This window comes from Rhinatrema bivittatum, chromosome 6, assembly GCF_901001135.1.
Source record: "Rhinatrema bivittatum chromosome 6, aRhiBiv1.1, whole genome shotgun sequence".
Taxonomy (NCBI): domain Eukaryota; kingdom Metazoa; phylum Chordata; class Amphibia; order Gymnophiona; family Rhinatrematidae; genus Rhinatrema; species Rhinatrema bivittatum.
The window spans coordinates 122,767,906-122,792,414 of record NC_042620.1 but is presented as its reverse complement, the minus strand read 5'-3'; the positions used below and the strand labels follow the sequence as shown (position 1 = coordinate 122,792,414).

General features: G+C 43.1%; 1 protein-coding gene across 8 annotated transcripts in view; it reads right to left on the bottom strand.

Moving 5' to 3' along the window:
* Positions 1 to 24,509, bottom strand: part of OSBPL6 (oxysterol binding protein like 6) — a 316,099-nt gene that overhangs the window by 62,183 nt on the left and 229,407 nt on the right. For all 8 annotated transcript variants that reach the window (XM_029605885.1, XM_029605886.1, XM_029605887.1 and 5 more), the window contains 5 exons: positions 21,550 to 21,657; positions 5,588 to 5,725; positions 4,887 to 4,974; positions 3,065 to 3,318; positions 1,430 to 1,567 (listed from right to left, as the gene is read on the bottom strand). In XM_029605885.1, the coding sequence (XP_029461745.1) occupies positions 1,430 to 1,567; positions 3,065 to 3,318; positions 4,887 to 4,974; positions 5,588 to 5,725; positions 21,550 to 21,657 (726 nt within the window). The remainder of the gene's footprint in view (positions 1 to 1,429; positions 1,568 to 3,064; positions 3,319 to 4,886; positions 4,975 to 5,587; positions 5,726 to 21,549; positions 21,658 to 24,509) is intronic.

Genomic DNA, 24,509 nt, shown 5'->3' with positions numbered 1-24,509 from the left:
TTTCCTGCCAGAGTTTGAATTGCCCCCAAGTTATCTGGCGAAATGATTAGCTGGATAAAATTTTCCCAGATAAGCTCAGGGCATTCAAGGGGCAAACTTATCCTGAATAAGTTAACCGGATAAGTTGAACTTTAACCAGCTATAATCAGCATATTGCCAGTTAAATAAAAATGGGGGAAAAAGGCAAGCAAGGCAATCTCCCAACCCCTCTAACCCCTCAAAATAATTAAAATGATGTTGGGGCTAGCACCTAATTTAAGTGGACTACAGTGGCTCAGAGATGCACACCACCCTCAAGATATTCCAGTCCAAATCAGGCTCTGGGCCCTCTCTTCCCCCCTACGCCACACTCCAAACAAGCTGACAACCCTGCTACCAACGCTGCTACCAGCACTGTGACTCTGCCATTCCTGCCAGCCTTGAGGACGCTCCGGGAGGGGGTGGTGGAGGGGCAGGGGGTTGTCATGGTGGGGGTGGGGGGAGAAGAGGGCTCAGAGCCTGCTTTGAACTGAAATATCTTGGAGGGGGTGGATCCTCGGGCCGCTACTTGTTTATAATTAATTTGGGAGATTGAGGAGTTGGGAATTGGGTGCTAGCCCCAACATGGTTTTATTTTGGGGGACAGGAGGGTTGGGGGACTGCCCTTCTTGCTTTTTTTCCCACCAGTTTTACTGAATATAGCCGGTTAAGGTTCAAGATATCCACATAAACCTAAACAGAATATATTCAGTGGAAGATGTGTCCTCTTGAATATAACGGCTAAAGTCATCTAATTAACTTTAATCGGATAACTTGTCGCTTTTCAGCTTACTGAATATGGACCTGCCTGAATGTAAAATTTTAAATTTAGCAATTGATTTGTATTTTGAGGCCCCTCATAATTTGAACCTCTAAACCGTAGCTTAGGAAGCTTGGGCCTAAAGCCGGTATTGAATCTGAATGATATTAAAGGTGAGTGATAGGGACAGTAACACAGATGAAATCTTTACAATTGATGTTACTGCTCATGAGCTTCAAACTTGTGTGAATTTAACTAATTTTCAGTGACTTTAAGTTCTAGCAAACACAAGTCTGTTTGTAATATCAGTTGTGAAGATGTGAAATGTACAAAGAAATAAAATTCTATATCTGTGTGAACTTTATTTTAATAGCTTGAACAAGGATCGAAATGATCTTTTTCAATGTATTTCTGGATGAAAAAGTTAATAAAAAAAAATATGTCAGTTTTTATATTTGGGTACATTGTAGAAAATAAATGCAATGTTAAGAAATAGCTGCTTTTTGAAATTTTACTAGTGCAATTATGCAATATTTAAACTACTTTCGATTCTAATACATGAACTGAAAGGAATAAAAAAAGGAATTTTTTACTGGTATTTAAAAAAAATTTAATCCACTGCTGAACTACTCAGAACTAAAAAGGTTTTACCTGCTCTGAGAAAAAACGAAATCCTTTATCTTCTCTTATACATTCATAAGTTTCACCAAGAACAGGGTTGAAGGGTTTACTTCCTGCTCGGAAGTAAGTGGAGGAATATCCAGAAACTGCAAATGCAGCAATAAGAACCTGATCCAATAGAAAGTACTGTAAGTCAATGCAGCTTCAGACTTTAGCACAGTCTTTCACCACAACTATCTGAACACAATCCATGTGTATCATTCTCAACTCACATCATCTTACTTCTGCTTGCTTTCAAGCATCTTTGACATTTCCTTTCCACCCTGAGCATGCTCATGACAGCTGATTATCATCCACTCAGTTGTTATTAGGTAGTTATGGTAAACCTTTGTTTAGACTGTGCTCATTCCATGTTGTCATATTTATGAGCAGACTTTTTACTCAGCTACTGGAGGCCAATGTACTAACATGCGAATGGCTTAAAAAAAACTTGTTTACACATCTTAAGATGGCTAAAAGCATATGTAATTGTGTGAGCAAAATTATATATGTGCTATTTGCCATTTTAATGTGTTAAATTTTGTATTTGTGAAACCATTCATAAACATTATACTAAAACGCTAATGAGCTGAAAAATCATGCAAACCAGCTCATTAGTGATTCAGCATTAGCAAAATTACATGCAGAAAATCATGGAATGCATGCTCTTCCACAAAACTTAACTATACCTCAGTGAGGTGAAATTTGATTTTTTTGGCTGTGAAGTCTGTAATTTCACACAGACTTTATTGCAAAATATATGCCATGAATCACATTTAAATAATATTTAAATGAGATGGTAACACTTCTTGTGTTACCAGCTAATGTGTGTAGATCCGCACGCACAATAGTACATTGGCTTCTTTATGGGAAAATAACTTTTTCTCATTCTCTGTATATAAATAAAATCTTTACTGAACAAGTCCATAAGGTCATCCTCTCAGTTTAACCTCATTTTCTGACAATCACCCCCCTTTACCTCATTATCACGTCTTGACATATTTCTACCTTGTCAGACTTATGGTATTACAATTATTGAACGTTTTCAATTCATCATTAGTGATTAACCAGAGGTGTTACTGTACATTCAACATTTTAAAATTTCATACGAAACAACTGCTCTCTCCTGTTTCTGCAGATTTTGAAGATTCAAAATATTTTCCTTTCATTGTTTAATCATTTTATAATTAAAACTTGAATATAAAAAATAGACAAACTCATAGCTTATATATAAACAGGAATAAAATCCTGAGATTTTTAATTCCTGCCCTTCTAATGGATACATTTTATCTAGTAAAATTTATCTGGATAAATGTGGGGCATTTCTGGGTGGGCCAAAGTTATCCCTATTACTCAGATATTGAAAGTTAGTCAGGAAGGTTAACCAGCTAAGTCTAATTGTGCCAAGAGACAGTCCTAAAGTTATCCAGATAAATTTCCCCAGATAACTTTGGGTTTGTCTGGGTATATTCAGTATTGCAGCTGCAGTGTGGAATATACAGTAAGTATATCTGGGTATGTTACCCGGACAGCTTGCAGCTCAAAATGGATCTCAAAGATTTTACTGTACATATAAATTTCAAAATCACATCATGTATGTGCAAGCAAAACTGAGCTGTACTGTACCAGGCGTTCATAGGGGTCATCGGTATCGGAGGCCTTGTCTAAAAGTTCACTGTACTCAAGTTCCTCACAGAGATGTTGCAAAGTATTGAGAGGCTCATTAAGCTCCACTGGCATAGAGACCTTGGACAGGTCTTTGCCAATATTGTTTCTCAGAATGTTCCACAGATTGATGTTGCTGTTATCGGGAGAGGGGGCGGGGAGGCAGGTTCGTCGGCCATTCTGAAATGCACCTCCTGACAGCTCACAGTTCAGAACTGAAAGAACAATCTTGGTGATGAAAATGTCTTTTTAAATTCTGCCATGATCTGAAAAGTTAGAAGTAAAAGAAATGCTTGCGCAGAAACGCAGTTAACCTCAACAAGAATATGCAATGTGATATTAAATTAAGTGCAAGCAAGAGAAAAGGTGAGGATCTGAGTTATGCAAGATGAAAGATGAGAATGTGGCTATAACAAGAAGCTCAATATAAGAATACAGTCTTTGAATAATTGAGTTTAAGATGAGGCATCTGAAACAAGTATCACATTATAACTTCCTCACCACTAAAAAATCATTACGTGACAGTTTTCCTATTTATCTTCATCTCTCAAGCTTGTTTTCTTTCTTAGGGGCCTGTTTACGAAAGTTTATCTGACATTTTGTGTCTATGGGAAAAAATACTTGGTAAAAAATGTCCTTAATCTTTTTAGGTCTTATAAGACAACCATGATACAAGCATTAAGATTTCTTTAGATCAATATTCAAAGTCATTTAGCTGGATAACTCATAAATTATTCAGCTAAATGCTAAGTTTTAAATATCCCCAGTACTTATCTGGCTAACCTTTAGTCAGATAAGTTATTATCCAGCTAAAAGTTAGCCGGATAAGGTGCATTTTGTGGTTGTTCGAAGGTGAAGACAAGTTATCTGGCTAACTAGTTGTATACTGCAGCAGGTCTAAAGTTATCTGGCCTCATGTGGCCGGCTAACTTTAGACTTTACCTGCTGTATTCAAAAGAATATTCAAATTCAAAAGGCCGATTCAAAAAAACTCGTGGGAGAGTCGACGCTCCGTGTTGAGTGCCCGCTCTCCCGACATGCCACCAGGCACCTCGCCTGGGTGCGCGATTCTTTATTTAAATTAGGGCCCATGCTAATAAGGAGGCACTAGGGACACTAGCGCGTCCCTAGCACCTCCTTATTAGCGGAAGTGGTGGCTGTTAGCGGGTCCGACAACCGCTGACAGCCATGGGTTCGGAAAACAGACGCCGGCAAATTGAGCGTCCGTTTTACAACCCGCGGGCCGGCAGACAGCATTTTTTAATTTAAAATTTTTTTTTTTTAAATTTTTGGGACCTCCGACTTAATATCGCTATGGTATTAAGTCTGAAGATGTTCAGAAAAGCAGTTTTTTCTGCTTTTCTATAAACTTTCCCGGTGTTGTCCATGATTAATGCCTGCCTTTTGGCAGGCGTTAATTTCTGAGAATAAAATGTGCGGCTTTGGCGCATATTTTACTTTCAGCATTCTGGGTGACTAGTTAATAGGCTCATCAACAATCAGCCCTCTTCTGCCTTCCTCCCCTTCCCCTTCCCCTTCCCCCACCCCACCCCAAACCCTCCCACCCACCTAGAATCTTTGCAAATCTCTATCTTCTGCCGGGATCGCAGTTTCTTATGTTGTACATATAGCAATGCACTGTGAGCTCTGATCCTCTATGCTTTGCCCATCTTTTAAGAAGCCATCCCACAGAAACAAATGAGAAAATAACCACATAACATGTATGCCAAGCACAGCCATAGACTCTTTTACATTTTAAACAATAAAGTGTCATATACTGTACTTTGCCGGGAAACATTATCTGCAACACTGGTGTTGTCCTCGGATATGTTATCACTCACATCACTGACATACGATTCATCATCTGAAGCCTAAAGAATTAAAAAAAAACAAAAACTGCTCAGCAATGGAAATGGACATATTTAGGCAAGCAAGTACAGTACTGGACAAACATGAAAAATAGGGGACATGGTAGCAGGTTTGTCCCATGTGAATGTTGCTTTTCTACACACATCAGACTGAAAAACTGTCACAATAGATCAGGACTTATAGCCTGCCCTTTTGGGGAAAAAATTGCTTATTCTAGAACAGTTCTTTCCCTCTCTATTTGTGGCATTTCTTTTAAGAGTTGCAGTTTTGGCTGCCATTTTAACTTCCTGCTAAGACCCATTAGGCAGTTGCTCATGAAGCACAATCCCCTCATGGCACAAATGCCTACAAGTATGGGAAAACACTTCACTTTTCTTATCAAGCCAGAAGGGATAAGGGGATGCTGCCTGCAGAAGCGGCATTCACAGTCCTTGAGGGGCTGACTCATTCCCTTTTTGTATGTGTCTATTATCTATGTTACACACATTTTTTTTATTTTTTAAATTATGGCTCTGTTTTTAATCTATAGATGTCACAGTGTTTATATAAGGGAACCGTAATAAAAAAAAAAAACTAATTTAATTTCATTCCCAGCCACAGAAGTTCGCTTCCTACCTCATTCTCTGATGAGCTTGCCGACAAGAGCACTTCTTGAGCATCAAAAAATTCAGAGACAGATTCAGACATAGACAGCCTGCTCCCATTAGACACTTGCTTCGACAAGGGAAGACTCACGTGTATTTGCTCACTGGGCTACAATCAAAACAAGACATGCAAATATAATCTAACAAGCATGTTTATTTTATACACTGTATAAAGTAAACCAAAAAAAATCACAATAAACTTTCAGCAGAAACACAAAAACACAAGAATACCCTACTCACATCTCTAACAAGTCTAGAGGGGTTAAAACACTAAAAAGTCAAGAATGATGAAAAAAAATCTAAAAGGTCCATATTCAGTAAGCCAACGAGAGGATAAGTTATGTGGCTAAAGTTAGCCGGATAACTTATGATGGATATTTAATTGGAAAAGTCTCTTGCTGAATATACATGGCCAAAGTTATTTATTGCAGTTTATAAATACACAATATCATATAAAAAATAAACAAGCACAAAAGAATCATCAGATCCCATTAACTAATAAAAAAAATATCACTGTATTCTTTTATGCTGTCTATATGCTGCCAAAGTTTTCTGGGTCTGATAATTTTAAACTTAACTAGCCATATCCTTAATATAGCCAAAAAAACCCCACACAAAAATTCTGTGCTATCAGGCTTGATCCTACAACCCCCCACTCTTCCCCCATCAAAAAAATGCAAGGCCACTTAAAGGTTCACATAGTCCACCTACACACACAAAAAAAAACCCAGTCCAAGTCAAAAGTTGTGTTTCAAACCAAAGTTTACTGAAAAAAAAGTTAAATTTCCAGCACATAGAGGAAACGCTGTAAAGACAAAACCACAATGCAAAATATCAGAAACAATTCAGAGTCTTTTAAAATAACCTCAAAGTCACTTATACAGACATCTTTATATATGTTGCTTAAATCTTCAGCCAATCACTGGACCCCTCACAATTTCTCCCAAAAGCCTTTTACTCAGCTCCAGGAATAACAAAGAGCCCACACCCTCAGTACTGTATGCAATTCTGGTCACCGCATCTCAAAAAAGATATAGGTACAGAGAAGGATGACCAAAATGATAAACGGATGTAATAGCTCTCCTATGAGGACAGGCTAAAGAGGATAGGGCTGTTCAGCTTGAAGAAAAGACAGTTGACGGGAGGATATGATAGTGGTCTACAAAATCATGAGAGGACTAGAATGGGTAAATGTGGATTGGTTATTTACTCTTTCACATAATATAAGAACTAGGGGACATTCTATGAAGTTAGCCAGCAGCACTTCTTAAAACAAACTGGAGAAAACTATTTTTCACACAATGCGCAATAAGGTTCTGGAATTCATTGCCAGAGGATGAGGTTAAGGCAGTTAGCATAGCTGAGTTTAAAAAGGATTTGAATATGTTTCTGGAGGAGAAGTCCATAGACTGTTATTAACCAAGCAGATTAAGGGAATAGCCACTACTTATTACTGGAATTAGTAGCATGAGATTTATTTACTGTTTAGGTACTCGTCAGGTTCTAGTTACCTGGATTGGCCACTGATGGAAACAGGATGCTGGCTTGATGGACCTTTAGTCTGACCCAGTATGACATATCTTATGTTCTTATCCTCAACATACTCACAAACTGGCTGGTTGGCCCACAACACAGGCTTCTGGTGGTCTGAAGTTCTTAAGTTGACCCTAGCCACTTGCAGGAGAGATACATTTTCTTCTATAGACCAAAAACTGGAAGCCCAGGCTAGGCTACAGCTCCTTGCTGCCCTCCCTGTTTCCCAGCAAGACACAAACGCAAGCAAAAACTCCTACAATTCCACTCAATAACCTCTCCCAATGCCTCATGGAAGCAGTGGCATCGCCAGAACTGAATTTAGGTGTTTCTTTTTTTTTTTGGGGGGGGGGGGGGGGAATCCACAGTTAACATGGGTGGACAGTAGGCATATAGGTTTGAGCCTGCTAGTTGTACTCTTATCAATAAATAATGCCTTAGAGTTCACCTGACAATGGATTTCTAAGTAAGCCTGCAACAGCCATCATGCATCATGAGTGACATTTTAAAATATTTAAATTCAATTGTTATCAACATTAATACAAATCAATAAGCAATTTTAAATTTATTTTAGATTTATTGCACTTTATAAATACACAACAATATTATATAAAAAATAAACGAGCACAAAAGAAATATCAGATCCAATTAACTAAAAAAAAATATGAATTCTCTTTCCAAAAACGCAAAGTATATTGTAATTACAATAAAACAGCAATAATCATAAGATTCTTAAGAATTTAAGATTGCAATGGGTGCAGAGCAGAACTAGGATTGTTCATATTATAAGCCAACATGCAAAAATCTATATATTCAGATTCTGGTGTCACCTCAGTAACAGCAGAACAAACTCCCTCCACTGCCAAGCAATTTGTGAAGTAGCATAAACCTCTATAAAAATATAATAAAAAACTACCAAGAACCTTGCCATGCCATACCATACCATAACAGCAGTAACTCTCAGGATTCAAACAGCAACAACCTTATTCATTAAAAGGCAGCAAGGCAAAAATTACACCAGGCCCTAGGAGACTAATATACCACCTACTGGGCAAACAAGCCAGACTGTTATAAATACCTATAGCAAAATACCTATAGCCAAAATACTGCACTTCTGTCATACATGTGCAACACAGACAGACCCTTACCTTTTACAGAATAAGGGACTACAAATTAGAAACAGAAAAATGCACACAAGGCTAAAATGGAAAGCCCTTGAAACCAGACTGTGTGAACAGTGTAATACTGAAGAAAAAGCAAAATACAAATATATAAGAAATGCATATTGCCAAAGATGGCATATTCCAAATGCTGAAAGTCAAAATAATTTTTTTTAACCTTTGTTGTCTGATCTTATTTTTCTAATTGGTGGTCCCAGTCTCTTTTTTCACCTTGTCTATCTTTTCCTAATTACTTTATCAAGGTCTCTTTTATTCTTTCTGTTTCTTTTCTCTCCTCCTGTCTTCTCTCCTTCCTCACTCATACAGGCTCTCTCTCTCACACACACGCTTTCTCTCACACAGGTTCCCACCCTTGCATGCTTTCTCTCTCACACACACACACAGGCTCCCACTTCCACACACTCTCTTATCCAGGCTCTTGCTGTCTCTCTCAACACACATACAGCTCTTCACTCCCACATGCTTCCTCTCTCTCTCACATAAACACACAGGCTTCTTACTCCCATGCTCTCTCACACATTCACATACACACACAGGCTTCTCACTCCAATGCTCTCTCTGACACATACACACAGACACATACACAGGCTTCTCACTCCCATGCTCTCTTTCACACACACACACACAAACACAGGCTTCTCACTCCCATGCTCTCTCTCACACATACACCCACAGGCTTCTCACCTCCATGCTCTCTCTCACACATACACACATTCACAGGCTTCTCACCTCCATGCTCTCTCTAACACATACACACACAGGTTAATTACTCCATGCTCTCCCTCACACACACACAGGCTTCTCACGCCCATGCTCTCTCACACTTAACACAAACAAGCTTGTCACTCCCATGCTCTTGCTCACACATATACATACACAGGCTTCTCATTCCCATGCTCTCTCTCATACATACACACAGCCTTCTCACTCCCATGCTCTCTCTCACATATATATACACACACATGGGCTTCTCACTCCATACTCTCTCTCTCACACACACACAGGTTTCTCACTCCCACACACTCTATCGGGGCCTTTCCCTCAATTCTGGGCTTCCTTGCTGCGATGAACTTCTTATTCTGGGGCCGCGCAAGATGAGCTCCATGGCATCCCTGTATCGGGAGACAGGTTTGACTGTATCGCTGTATCCCTGTATCGCTGAGACAGGTTTGACTCAGGCCTCCTCTTCTGGGGCCACGCAGGATGAGCTCCATGATAGTCCTCTTCTCAGGCCAAGCAGGATGAGCTCTGTGACAGGGCCTCTCATCTTGGCACTGGCCAATACTGATTGAGTGGGCCTGAGTGCAAAGTAGGTGGCCATGGCCCACCCAGGCCTACCCATGGCTACATTACTGCATGGAAGGAAGCATTATACTCTCCTTTGTCCATCCCCTTTGGGGGAAAACCATGCTGTCATTCACTGCTCACATAAACTCCCTGTGACCCTCCCATTGCTGGAAAATTCCCAGTATCTCCTTGTGGCACCATGTGCAGTCAGAATGGCCAGAGATTAGACAAAGACTGGATATTCATTAATTTTTATTAATTCACAACAGATCAACAGCTCTGCATTTCTTCATGGTTTATAAACAAAGAAGCAGTATCATAACTTACAGTCTCTCTGTGAGGGCCTTTCCTAAGATTCCTCCTGTTTCCCCGAGGCCTACTGTTCCTTCCTGGGCCTGGCTGTTGTGAGCGTGGACGAGCGCTCAAGAGCGTAAGCCCCTGTGCCAAGACACGACCGACACAACCCTGGGGTCCACACCGCTGGAGTGCTAACGCATCCGCGCTCAGGCTGGCTGAAACAGAAACTCTCTTGACTTGGCATAAGAATACTCGGACGTTCAACACGCACCAGGAACTGAGACCAAGCAACGCAATGCTGGTCTCTGGGGTAGCCCTTCATCCACTTGACAGTCCTTTTGGACTGCTGCTGCGAAGTGGTTATTGCGTGAGGACAGATGAAGGCTGAGGATTCAGAAAATGACTCTGGAGATGTGGACAAGACACTAAAGACTTGGACTTGACGAAGGCTCAGGACTTGGAACATGATGGCACCGCTGCGTGCCCTACACAACTTCAAGGCTGGCTGTGGACCATGCGAATAGCGACTTGGAACAAGATGGAAGCTGGAACAAGAACGTCAAAGACCAGGGACAGGACTCAGGAACTCGGGACTCAGACTCAGGAACTCAGATTCAGGAACTTGGAAGACTCCGAAGACTAGAACCAGCGGAAGACTCAGGCAGGACACAGACTAGGAACAGGAACCGAAGATCTGGAAACAGGCTTGGAAGCAGGACTAAAGTCTTGGACTGAGGAAACCAAGAAGACACAGGAACCAGACAAGGACCAGGAACAGGAAGACCATCGAAGATCACATGAGATAGGAGACCAGGAACAAAACAAGAGACCATGAAGGACCTTGCAGGAACCAAGAGACCACAGGATCTGAAGACCCTTGCAAAGGCCTGGAGCAAAGGAGGAATTGGCCTTTTAAAGGCCCAAAGCAATGACCTCAAGAGGGTCCACAGGGCTTTTCCCTCTGCAGTCCCTTTAAATATTGAACAGGGGCCCACACTCATGCATAGGGAGGACAGGAGCAGCAGCGACATCCAGTGGTCTTCCAGTGTCATCGTCTCTCTGCTACATGGAAGACCAAATGCAGCAGCTTCATCTCGTTGCTACATGGAAGACCGGCAGCAAGCAACATGGGCAGCAGCATTGGACAGCGGTGTTTCAAGCCACGGTGGTGTCTGGGTTCAGCGGCACTCTGAGGCCACGCAGGGAGCAGAGGCGGTGACTGGGTTAGCAAGGCCACTCGCGGGGCCCTTCTGTGAATGGTATCGCAACACTGCTAGAAACACACCTTCCCAGAGGCCTCTGCCCAGATCAGGATTCTTTGTTGTCTAGGCTTAAGGTGGACCAGGCCAGATCTCTGGATCCAGTCCTTTGAGGTGTTCTTGTGTATATCCCATCACACACTTGTTAGTAAAGGTTAGAAACCCTTACACATGACTCCTCTTTGCTATGGCCATCATATCAAATCATATTATTTGATGACCATTGATACTCAGATGGAAGCCTATTCAGAAATATCTCCTCCATTCATAAGTATTAGGTCCAGTATCACCTCCTCTCTCATGGGTTCCATTACCATTTGCCTGAGAAGAATCCCTTTAAGGGAGTCCAGAATCTCTTTATGTCTAATTGAATTAGCAGAAGGGATACCCCAATCCACATCTAGCAGGTTAAACTTTTTCCACCAACAAGATCTCCCTCTTTACTGCCACCTTTTGGATGTCTTAGAACAGACCTCTGTCCATTTCCTCTGCCCGAGATCTGTAGACACACCAATGTAAATGGAAGTGCAATAGTATCTAGGCCTGCCTCTGCCATAAGGGCTTGCAGATCTAGAATTTATTGCCTAGAGTATGAGCATTTGTGCTCATAGCCTTCAAGTATTTGTCTCTGGCTTGCCTACATATCATATATCCTCATACCTGACCTCCTCATTTACTCTGTTGCTCAAGGGTAAACTAGTGGGCTCTTCATGTTTGTGTTCTCTCAATAGTTTCCTGTCTTCCCTACTTCCTGCCTGATTTTAAAATGAAAATGTCCCCTGGACAGCCCATCTTTTCTTACACCCACCCGTTGTTAAAATAAAAATAGCCATCTCAGTGACTGCTTAGATTGCCTCCTTGCTATTAACAAATAAGCTATCCCCGAATAGAGGAAAGACAGAGATGCTGAGAACTGGCAATTTGTAACCAGTTGGAATGCAGATACCATTAAATGTGGAGGAGTTAAGGATCAAACCAGTCAGGAAGTTTACAAAACTAGATGTAATCCTCGAAGCGGCACTTGGCTTGGAAAGCAATATAGCATCTGTGATTTAAAGAACATATTTGGTGTTGCAGTTAGAAACTTGAGCCCTCTGTTAGCAGCTGGGCCATTCAAATGAGTCATGCACACATGTCACATCACAAACTGAATACTGCAATGCTCTCTATGTGGCCCTCCTGGTTAATAGAATGTATGAATTTCAGATGCTGAAAATATCACAACCAGTGTGGATACTGAAGACCACGTTGTGTAAGTAAAAAAGTAAACACAAGTAAGAGGAAAAAGAAGCTGATCTGGTTCTCAAAGTTGGTGGCTGAAAAAAAAAGGCAAAAAGAACAGCATTTAAGAAGTATAAGGATCCCAAAAAAAGGAACATAAGGAAGAATATCTGTTAAAACTGAGGGAGACAAAGAAAGAAATCATGAGGTCCATATTCAGACACAGTCCGGGTAGCAGAGTTAGCTGGATAAACTTAGCTGGCTAACTCTGGAGATATATTCAATACTGAAGATGCAATATTGAATATAGCTGGCAATCTTAAAGTTAGCTGGTTAACTATAGCCGCCTAACTTTAGGACAGCTCTTTGGCCCAACCAGACTTAGCCAGCTAAGTCATCTGGCTAACTTTGAATATTAGAGTTAGTTGGTTAACTTAGCCGGCTAACTCAGCTCCTCCCAGTTATGCCCCTGGAACACCCCTAACTTAGCTGGCTATATGCTAGCCGCCTAACTTATTAGGCGGCGAGAATTTAGGTGGATATGTGCCCAAAAATTCATTTAGCTGGCTAACTTCTGAGTTAGCCGGCTAAATGCTTTTGAATATGGACCTCCAGGAAAGCAAAAGGTCAGGTGGAAGAAAGGATTGCCAGAGGTAAAGCCTGTTGCCAAAACATTTTTCAGATATATCAGAGAAAGAAGAAATGCCTGAAGTGGTATAGTGAAACTGAAAGGTGACAAGGAGCAATGTGTAGTGAGAGACGAAGAACTGGCAGAAATATTAAACAAAATACTTCAGTTTGGTGTTCACGAAAGAAGACCCTAGAGATGGACCACTGCTGGTTGACAAGTCTGTAGATGGGGATGGGGTAGGTGAAACTACATTTACAGAACAGAATGTATGGGAAGAGCAAGGAAAACTGAAAGTGGACAAGGCCATGGGGCCATATGAGGTACATCCCAGGATACTGAGGGAGCACAGATCAACCCAGGCAAGTGGGTTTTGCATCCCTACCAGCAGATGGAGGCAGAGAATAAAAAATGTTCAGGCTCTGCTACATAACTGAGAGTGCCACCTGCAGTCCCTCAGTATTGACCTGTACTCAAGCCAAGATGTCCAAATCCACAAACCCCAAAAAACTCTGGGCAAGCAGTGACTCAAAGTTGGAGACCCCTAAAACTAAGATCCCCTGTGTCAAACAAGGAATATACTAACATAATCTATGTATACTCTTAGTAATTCTGCATATGATTACACACTCTCTCAGTGACATCCAGAAGTGAGGAAGTCTTCTGAAAGAAGGGGATGGATCTCTGAACTGAACAGGTTGTATTACAGGAACGAAAATTAGCAGGTAAGAACAAATTTTCCTTTCCTATGCATACCCCAGATCAGTAAAGACAAGTGGGATTTACCTAAGACCCTCTAAACTGGGCGGGAACTCTAAAGACCGGCGCACAACACACTTTCCCCAAAAGCCGCCTCCTCTGGCACCCGCACATCCAAGCGGTAATGTTTGGTAAAATGTGAAGGGATGACCATGTTGCTGCTCGACAAATCTCTTGTGGAGAAATAAGTTGACATTTCGCCCAAGAGGTTGCCTGGGTTCTGGTGGAATGTGCCCACAACCCTTCCGGCACCGATCGACCCTTACAGATGTAAGCATGCCCTTAGAAGTCTTATTTCCCTTCTTTGCTCCACTGAACAGGACAAAAAGATGATGTGACTCGCCGCACATCCAGTAAGTGAAGCTCCCTCGCCAGAGGAGCATCTGGTGACAAATGCGGAAAAGCCAGTAGTTCAACTGTCTGGTTAAGATGAAATGAGGAAACAACCTTAGGTGAAAGGAAGGAACCATACGCAATGACACACCATCCTCCGAAAATCATAGGAAAGGATCCCTACACAATGCTTGCAGCTCTGATATCCTCCTAGCCGAGTAAATAGCCACCAAGAAAACGGACTTCAAGGTTAGATCCTTCAAAGAAGCCCTTGTAATCGGTTCAAAGAGAGGACCACACAGAACTCAAAGGACTAGATTAAGGTTCCAGGCCGGGCAAACCTTCCGGACTGGAGAATGCAGATGTTTCGCCCCCTTCAGGAAACGTACCACATCCGGATGAGACGCCAACGATCTTCCCTGCATCTTAACTCAAAGACACCCTAGGGCAGCCACTTGAACCCAGAGGGAATTATACCAATCCCTTAGACAAGCCACTTTGTAAAAATGCTAAAACCTGAGGAACATCCACCTTCAAGGGTTGCAACTTGTTCTGCAAACACCACGTCTCGAACTCTCTCCAAACCCAGATATAAAATAAAGATGTGGCGGGCCTCCTCGCCTGAAACAAAATCGTATTCACAGGTTCCGAGTATCCCTTCAATCAGAGACGTCACCTTTCAAAAGCTAAGTTGCTAGACAAAAGCGATCCACCTGGTCTGAAAAGATGGGTCCCTGCCTCAACAACTCGGGCAAATGGGCTAAGCAAACGGGACTGTCTACAGGGAGCTGAACCAGGTCCAAAAACCACATCTGGCGCAGCCACTCCGGTGCCACCAGAATCACCCTGCCTGGATGAAGCTCGACGTGGCACAACACTCGACCTATGAAAGGCCACAGGGGAAACATGTATAGCAACAGCTCTGTCGCCACAGCTGGATGAGGGTGTCGATGCCCTTGGAGCAGACCTCTCTTCTGTGACTGAAAAACCGAACCGTCTTCGCATTTCCTGGAACCGCCATGAGGTCCAACTCTGTCCTTCCCCATCTGGCCTGTATAAGGACAAAGGCCCAAAAAGCACGAAGGAAGGCGATCTATAATAGCCGTCAGGATGAAAGAAAAGAAATAGATGCCTGTAGTCTTAAAACAATCCTTTATTGCAGTGGAGACACAAGGGTAGCCCGACTCTGGCCGAGTTTCGCCGTTTCAAAACGGCTGCCTCAGGGGCTTACAATAATCTTCTTGAATTCATTAGTTATATATCGACTAAGAATATAATGTGATCATATAAAGAGCTGTATGATCTCTTATGTTGCGTCTTGAAGCATTTGCGATAGCAGAACTCCACTAGCAAAGGCAAACATCGCCAACTCCCACTCCTCTGGAACCAAATGCTGCCTGCTGAGATAATCTGCCTGCATGTTGTCCACTCCAGCCACGTGCGACACTACCAGATCCGCTAGATGGCTCTCCGCCCAAACAAACAGTTCCTGCGCCTCCTGCACCACCAGGTAACTCTTTGTTCTGCCTTGACGATTGATGTACACCACTGTCATCGCACATCCAAGAACTCTCGTAATGTCCTTCCTTGAATGAGATGGAAAAAGGCTTTGTGAACTGCTATGGTCTCCAATCGTTTGCTTGACCAGGACGCCTCTTCTGGTGACCACCGTGCCTGGGCAGTTTTCCCTTAACAAATTGCCCTCCAACCTTTGAGGCTGGCATCCATGGTCACCACCACTCAGTCGGGTACCTCCAAGTCCATCACTTTCTCCAAATTGGGATGAGACAGCCACCATGACAGACTGGACCTGGCATCCCCCTGAAGTGGTAAAGGAAGCTGAAGTTACTCCAAACGTAGATTCCAACGGGATAAAAGGATCCTTTGAATGGGTCGCATGTGAGCAAAGGCCGATGGAACTAATTCTAGCATAGATATCATAAAACCCAGGACTCTGGGAACCGAAAGTCGTAGAATTCAGAGCACCTGATCCTGAAATTTGACCACCTTCTCTGTAGTCAGAAACACCTTCCCGCCCTGGGTATCGAACTGAGCTCCCAGATAGTCCAATGACTGGGTCGGCTCCAAGTGACTCTTTGCCAGATTTGTCACCCAGGCCAATGAACGCAGGAGCTGCATGATCCGTTGAACTGAATGACGACACTCCATTTCTGACTTCGCTCTGATGAGCCAATCGTCCAGTTACGGGTGCACCAGGATTCCTTCCCTCCTGAGGTACTACAAACCTTCGTGAACGTCCGTGGCGCTGCCGCCAACCCAAAGGGAAGGCCCGAAATAGAAAATGCTACCCTAGGACCATGAACCACAGGAATTTCTGGTGGTCGGCCCTTATGGGAATGTGAAGATAGGCCTCTATCAAATCCCATGACGCTGAAACTCCCCATTGTGTACTGCCGCTATCACCTTCCTCAACGTTTCCATCCAAAAGCGTGGCTCCTGGAGTGCCGCATTGATGTTCAGAAGATCAAGAATGGCCTGAAAAGTCCCTTCCTTCTTGGGCACCACGAAATACACTGAGTACCTTCCCTGTACTCGCTCCTGAGGGGGGGAACTGAAACAATTGCGTACAGGAGCTGCAACGACTGCATGGTGTCTCACATCGCCTCCCGCTTGGACAGGGAGATGCAACGGAAGACCACAAAGGCTTCCTTGAGCAAACGAAAAAAATTCTAAGTCGTAGCCTTCTTTTACCACCTCCAGAACCAATTGGTCTGACATGATCCTGGTCCACTCCTCAGTAAGGAGGGACAGTCTCCCTCCGATAACCTCTGGAGAGGAGTGGACCAGCTTGCCTTCAATGGACAATCTTACTTCCGCCAACCCCCTGGCCGGCCCCATCACAGGGAGTCTAATGCTGCACTTGAAAGGACTGCTGCCTACCAGAGTCTTGCTTCTGTGCCATAGGCAAAGAATTTCTGTTTGATCAAAATCTTCTCGCATCTTGAAAAAGAGTGTGCGGCAGAAAAGTCTTCTTGGTGGTCTTCTTATCCTTGTGTAATTTATTACCCTTCAACGCCCCCAATTGATTTATCAGTTGCTCCAGATCCTCTCCAAACAGCAACTTCCCTTTAAGGAGGAGGTTACACAGCTGGGCTTTAGACCACACATCCACTGACCAATTCTGCAACCAGAGAAGCCTTCGCGCCGCAACAGCAGAGACCATATTCCTGGCAGAAGTCCGAACCATGTCATCCAAAGCATCCGCTACATAGGCCACTCCTGCATCTAAGCGGGCAGCCTGAGTGGCCTCGTTTGTTGCCCCCGACACCTTCTCCTGTGCCTTTTGGACCCAGCACAAGCAGGCTCTCTGCATCAACCTCCCAAAGACCACCGCACAAAAGCTTAAAGCTGAAACGTCAAATAGCCTTTTCAACAGAATTTCCAGTTTCCTATACTGGACATCCTTGAGAGCAGCCAAACCTGCCACTGGGATGGTCATCTTCTTGATCACTTCCACATCTAGCTTGGGAATCTTCCATGACTCCAAGGTTTGCTCCAGAATGGGATATAGCTTAGCCATAGCTCTGGCTACCTTCAGGCCTGCCTCGGGAGACACCCACTCCTGATCCACCAACTTCTTCACATTCTTTGGTAAAGGAAAGGCCTTAGGTGGTCCCTGCAATCCATCCAGGACCAGGTTCACTCCCTCATTGTCAGAATCCTCCTGCGTGACCTTAATCCCTAACTCATTCAACACCTAAGGAATTAACGGACACAGTTCCTCCTTATGGAACAATCTCACCAACCTAGGTTAATCCCCCTCTGAGATCAGGATGTCCTCTGCATCCTGAATTGGATTCACCAAAGCGCTCACAGGGTCCTTGTTCAGATCCCCCACTGGATCTCCCTGTAGCTGATCGAATTCATCTGCCTCATCCGACGTGTCCCCATCGTCACCAGCGGCCCACCCGAGGCCGAGAAGTTGCAGAATCCCCCCCCCCCTCCATTCCTGATTGCTTATCAGACCTAGGCTTCTTAGCCACATGGGTCTTCTGAGAAGGGAGAGAGCACTTAGATCTTGCCTCCTTCTTGGCCAAATAGGCCTTAAGGAGAAACAGGACAAAATCCATGGAAAATTCTTCAGAATCAGTGGAATACTGATCCTGATCCATGTCCCCCTGGACCTCTTCCCCTTCCCTGCCACCAACAGGGCACTGATCAACAGGAAATAACAGAAGAGGGAGTCCAGAGGCTCTCTTGCAGCAGCCTAGCTCCTAACACACGGAGCTAAGATGGCTGTCGTCTCCTCAGACACCCCCCCCCCCCCGGGGTCTCCTGCACCAGTCCAGCCGACCTTGTGGCCCGACTGCCTCCCGATGGTCCCGCAGAGGTCCCAATCCCTCTGGAAACACAATCAGCACAAAATGTGGCTGTGTTGATGCGCACACACTACAAACCGCAGCCATGACAGACTTTCCCGCACTGAGTGGGAGGTGCCATTCAGCCATGATCTAGTCTAAAAATAGCCCCTGCTGTAGGAAACTGCCTTCAGCACAATCCCCACACTCCGAAGCCATTCAGGCACTTGGCCTGGCGGTCGGCACAAATCTGGCCCACTCACCCAACACTGCCTCTCGGTAGTCAAGCCGATCAGCAGACATACTGCTGCCTCTCTTCTTTTTTTCTCTTTTTTTTTTTAAAGGAGCACACAGAAAAACAGCAAGCAAGAAAGAAGAAATAAACTTGATTTCTTTCCTGCTTCTGGATGTTGGGCAGCTAACCGCTGAGGGTGGTGGGGACCCAGAGGGGGTGTGAGAACCAGGAGTCCTGGCTTTCAACCCCCCCACCCCTCACTAGACGAGGGTCGAGCTAGATCAGGGATCGCCAACCCCCACTCGCCCTGCTCTACCCGAGGGATGGCCCACGAAGGAATCTATCACCTCAGAGAGCTTTTCTACTAGGAATCTTCTTTCTTCCAACCTAATCTCCTTTTTTAATTTACTTTTGAAACTCCAGACTACAGGTTTGCACCTCTACCATCTGTTGGAGACAGAAATATCAAGGGACTGCAGGTTATGTAGCAGTGCTTGAAAAGTTTTATTCCCTGCTTCCATCTGCTGGTAGGGATAAAAAATCCACTTGTCTGGACTGATCTGGGGTATGCACAAGAATTTATTTTTAACAGTGGGCCAGAAAGAGGATGGGAGTCAGTTAGGAGAACATTTTCATTGAAATATTGGGTCGGAGAGAGGATGAAGGGCTGTCAATGGAATATTTTTGTTTTAACAGGAGGTAGCAGATGGATTTCCAATTGTGGGTGCAGGCATAGCGGCCAGATTTAAGACAGCTATCTCTGCACATAGACTGAGCCCATCTAAGTACCTGATGCACTAATAGTTTTTCCTGTAGACACAAAATGGGAGTAAAGCCTTAATGACTCTGGCCCTAACTTATAGGGTCATTTATCAAAATGTGCTAAGGTGGTGTGTTCTCAAATGCCTGGTTTAGTATTTTTGAGGCTCCTGGAGCACCATCTGAGTGAGAGAGAGAGAGAGAGTGAGCGAGAGAGAGAGAGAGAGAGAGAGAGAGAGAGAGAGAGAGAGAGAGAGGCCATAATACCCTAACCCTAGATAGGTATTTATATCTCTATGGGAGGCCCACTAGTAACTCGAGGTGAGGTTTAGGTATTAGTGTAAGGGTTAGAGGCCACAAAGTGACACTTACGAACAGAACAGTGCTCTCTTGTGAAGATTTGATGACCCTCGGAGTGAGGAAACTCACCCAAAGATGAGATTTGTGCAATGTTCTCTCAATCTAGCTTGATGTTACCCAGGTAGAGTCCATCAAGCTAGGTTGAGAGAACATTGCACAAATATCATCTTTGAGTGAGTTTCCTCCCTCCGAGGGGCATCAAATCTTCACAAGAGAGCACGGGCAGGAGAGCAGGTCGGTCAGAGCGGAGTTAAGATGGCACTCAGAGGAGCAGCAGCGGTGGATCGGTGGCGACGATATCGGGCGGAGCAGCGGCGGTATGCGAGTGTCAGGCGGGCCAAGCTTCAATAGGTGGGAGGAACGGCGGCGGCAGCAGTATCGGGAGGAAATGTGGCGGCGGTGGCATGGAGCAGCTGAGGTGCGCGCTGGGGAGGGATCCCCAGAGACCTCCCGTCTCCATGAGCAGGCCACGCTGAAGAGCATAAGAGGGAGAGGGAAGGGATGAGAGTGAGGGATGGGATTGAGAGAGGGTGGGGAATGACTGAGGGAGTGGGAGGGAGAAAGGGGGGAGGGAGGGAGAATGAGGGGGAGGTGAGAGTGAGGGGAGGGAGTGGGAGTGAGAATGTGAGGGGAGGTGAGAGTGACGGAGGGAGTGGGAGGATAATGTGAGGAGAGGTGAAAGTGAGGGAGGGCTTTTGGGAGGAGAATGCGAGGGCGTGCGGGGTGGGTTTTGAGGGCTTCTGTTGTGGTTTTTTTGGGGAAGTGGTGCGAATGCGGGGGGGTGGGCGATTGGGAAGGGCGGGAGATGCGCGGGAGGTGACGAGTGCGGGCAGGGGAGGGAGTGGGAGAGAGAATGATGGGGGAGGTGAGAATCAGGGAAGGGGGGGAGGTGAGAGTGAGGGGATTTGAGTGGGGGCAGGGGAAGAAGGGGGGTGAGTGACCGAGGGGGAGGAGGATGGAGTGACCTGAGGTGAATGGACGAGGGGAAGGGGGGGTGAGGGAAAAGGAAGTGTAGACGGGTGCAGTGTCCGAAAAAGGACCGAAAATTTTTTTTAATGTAGCCCGTTTTAATGGGCTTAACGGCTTGTAGAGATATAAATACCTATCTAAGGTTAGGGCATTATGGCTAGGTTCTCTCTCTCTCTCTCACACACATCATAAACATGGTCCCCCCAGTGGTTGTATGTAGGAAGTACCACATTCTGGCACTTATCTCAAAGTGCAAAAAAGTTATCACAATAGCTTAACTGCCTATTACCATAAAACATGCCCCTTTTTCTATCAAAGGCGATATTTAGTTCATTTTGATAAATCCAGGCCTTAGCTGGTAGCTGTCTTTCTTCTCATCCCTGGGATTGTCCAGAATTAGAGCAGCTAAATTTAACGGCCTGCTGCTGTGCCCTTGGTAAATTTTCAAAGGCTTTGATCTAATTGTAAATTCTTACTTATATGGTTAGATGGCTTTGAAAACGATTCCATGCCTTAAAATTATAAATGACTGCACTGCAAGATTTGAAGACTTTCAGTCTAAAATATGATACTTTTAATTTTGGCATATTACCTGCTTTTCTATCCCAACAGCCCCTTATTGCAGTTAATAATCAGTCCCATCCTATGATGAAATAATACATGGCTAGCAGATATAGCAGTCAGATGGCTTCTGTAAGCCATATTTTATAAGCGCTTGTTTTACCATATCTACAACCATGAATACAATCCCATGAATATAGAAGACCCTGGATACCTTAAGAAGCAGTCTTACCTCAGCAGGACTGGGGATAATATTTACACTGACAACTTGATCAGAAATCACAGACTCTGAATGTATTCTGTTTAGTCGATTCCTTAGTTCTGCATTGTGGTTCAGTGCCTTAGAATAACAAAAATATGTTAATAACTTTGATATTAAGAAGCATGTGTAAGACTCTGCAGAGTTTAAATATTCTTCTAGCAAGCAGTAATTTCCTTCATAACAGGTGCTAAAAATCCATCATGATGGGAATAAACATTATTTACTTTAGATTAAATCTTTAGAGTCCTCTGAAACTTCATGATTAGACAGCACAAAACTGAACAAAGTGTACATTTGCATTTCCATGTTACTTAGTTTCTACACATCCTTACTCCAGTACAAGTGGTGAAATATATCTGTAGAAGAACTACAGTCATGAGCATTTCAGTACATATGCTAATTAAGTTGCACACTTTGGGGCCTAATACTAACAGGTATTAGCATTAATGTTCACATTAAACACAAATTAATATGGGCACTAATGTACATGTAATGTACAAAGTGTATCTCCCTGATGGTAACACTAACAAAAAGGCAAATTCCTAAAAAAATCCCAAAATTATTTAAGAGACTCTTTGGGGGTAATTGCACTTTATGGGGGTAATTTTCAAAAGGAGTTACATGCGTAAATGTAGCTACTATTGTAGCAATTTTCAAAAGCTATTTACTCAAGTAAAGTGCACTTATGTGAGTAAATCCTATAGACAAGTCAATGGCATATATTGTAGCAATTTTCAAAAACCCACTTACTCAAGTAAAGTGAATTTACTCCAGTAAACCTGGTTTTTACTCGAGTAAATGCTTTTTAAAATCAGGCCCTATGTGTGTAAGTAGGCTTTTGAAAATTGCTGTGCTATTGAATTGTGAATAGGCTTTATGTGTTTTAAGTAGACTGTAACTGGGTAATTTTAAAAGGAACACGCGGGCACCCATAAACGCATGTATCGGCGTGCGAGTGGAGATACGTTGCGATTTTATATCATATGCGTAAGTACGCGTGTATCATTTAAAATTCCCCTGCCGCGCAAATGTATGCGTGTAATCTTAAGAGGTGGCTTGAGTAAATGTCCCATGCGTATTTCCGCTGGGGCTTTTATGCATGTATGCAGCTGGAATTTAAAACTTGCTCGCAAGAGGAAAAACTATTTTTCCAACTAGTCCACCAGTTTGTCCAGTTAATATTGAGGTCTTCAAGACCCCCTCTGCTTCTTCATCCTGTAAGCCCCCTCTTGACCCCAAACCTTCACACTGTGCTGAAAGTCCTAAAACTCGAGATCTCTATACTTGCTCCTCATCAGGACCTGCAGCAAAGTTATGTGGATAAAACACGGACACATATCATGGTCAGCTTTTTTAAAATTTGGAGTTACACATGTAAGTCTTAGCAGCGCCCTGGAACGCCCACGCCCGCCCCTTTTCTACTCCCTTATTCTTAATGCGTACATTCACGGATTTTTAAAATTTGCATTGCTCACGTGTGGCCCACATATGCGCATATGTGGCCATTTTCGCATGAGCAACGCTTTTAAAATCTACTTCTTTGTACATAAATGTGCTTTTGAAAACTGCTATGATGTATGCATGTAAATCCTTTTGAAAATTATCCCCATTATGTGTCAATGCTGGATGTACTACATAGCATTAATACCTAAACAGATTAAAGCGAGCCACTTAAGGCAGGAAGGTTACCTACACATCAGGAGAGGTAATTTTCTAACCGCCTGCTTAAGGACGTCAGCAAAAATGCACATAAGTTATACAACTTTTACACCTGCTAAAATGAACGCAGACATTTTTCAGGAAAATTTAAAATACATGCTTTTGAAAATCCAAAAGCATACATTTATGTGCAAAACCCTCCCCATCTCACCCCTGGGAAGACCTCCAATCAATCCATGTAAATTTATACATGGATAGGGTACAATGGTGCAAGTTTGCCCACATGTTGGGTGGTAATTTTATAACAAGCCATTTCCACAGGTTAAACGCTGTCTCACCTGCGGAAATGGCTTTAAAATTAACCTCTTGATGTTTATCTATATCTGTACTTCCTCTGTGAATTTAAGATGAATACAGTCATGCTTTTACTTAAACTATATATATTAGTCTCTTTTGGAAAAGCATCACCAAAGTTTCTTGAACTGTGATAGAGGAAACTATAAAATTAAGTAATACTGATTAAAAAAAAGACCTTCCCTGTTCAGAAGTTATCTTTTACACATCAGAACCACAACAGTTTTTTCTTAAAGAATTTTGGACAAAGAAAAAGATGAGACACAGTGAGTCTGATACACTAAGCTTTTTTCCCATAGACATAGAATGGGAGAAAAAACATCAGTGAATCAGGCCCCCAGTGAGAAAAGGCTTACAGTTAGATTTAAGAGCTAAATTTAAGGATCGTGTACAAGCTCTGAAGCAGTATTTACAAAAGTTTTTGCTTATATATTTCTCTTCTGTCAAATTTTCTCCCTTTTGTAAGTTACAAGCAATTGAAGCCTTGGTCAAAAGATGAGTTATTTCAGAGTTGTGTGAGCAGGATGATTTATAGGATTTATATACCCATTATGCCCGAGTCTTAAATTAGTGAGAAAATAAACACAGTTACAAAAAAGGGTCAGAGAAGATGAATAAGAGATTTGGCCAGACTGAGATTTTCCATATTAAATTATAATACATTTTATTGTAGAGGGGAGAAAATCTCTCCAAGATTTGACAATTTTGTTGAACTGCCAAAAAATACTGTATTAACTTGAATTAGATGTTTATTTATGTCTTATATGTCTGCAGCTTATGTTTTTCTACTGTGGATCCGCTAGGAGTAAGATTTCTTAAGATCAGCAAATAGAAATGTCATAAATAAAATAGCTAAATAAACTGATAAACAAAATGTTCAATTTTCCTACTGACACATAAAAAAGATCAAGATTGTA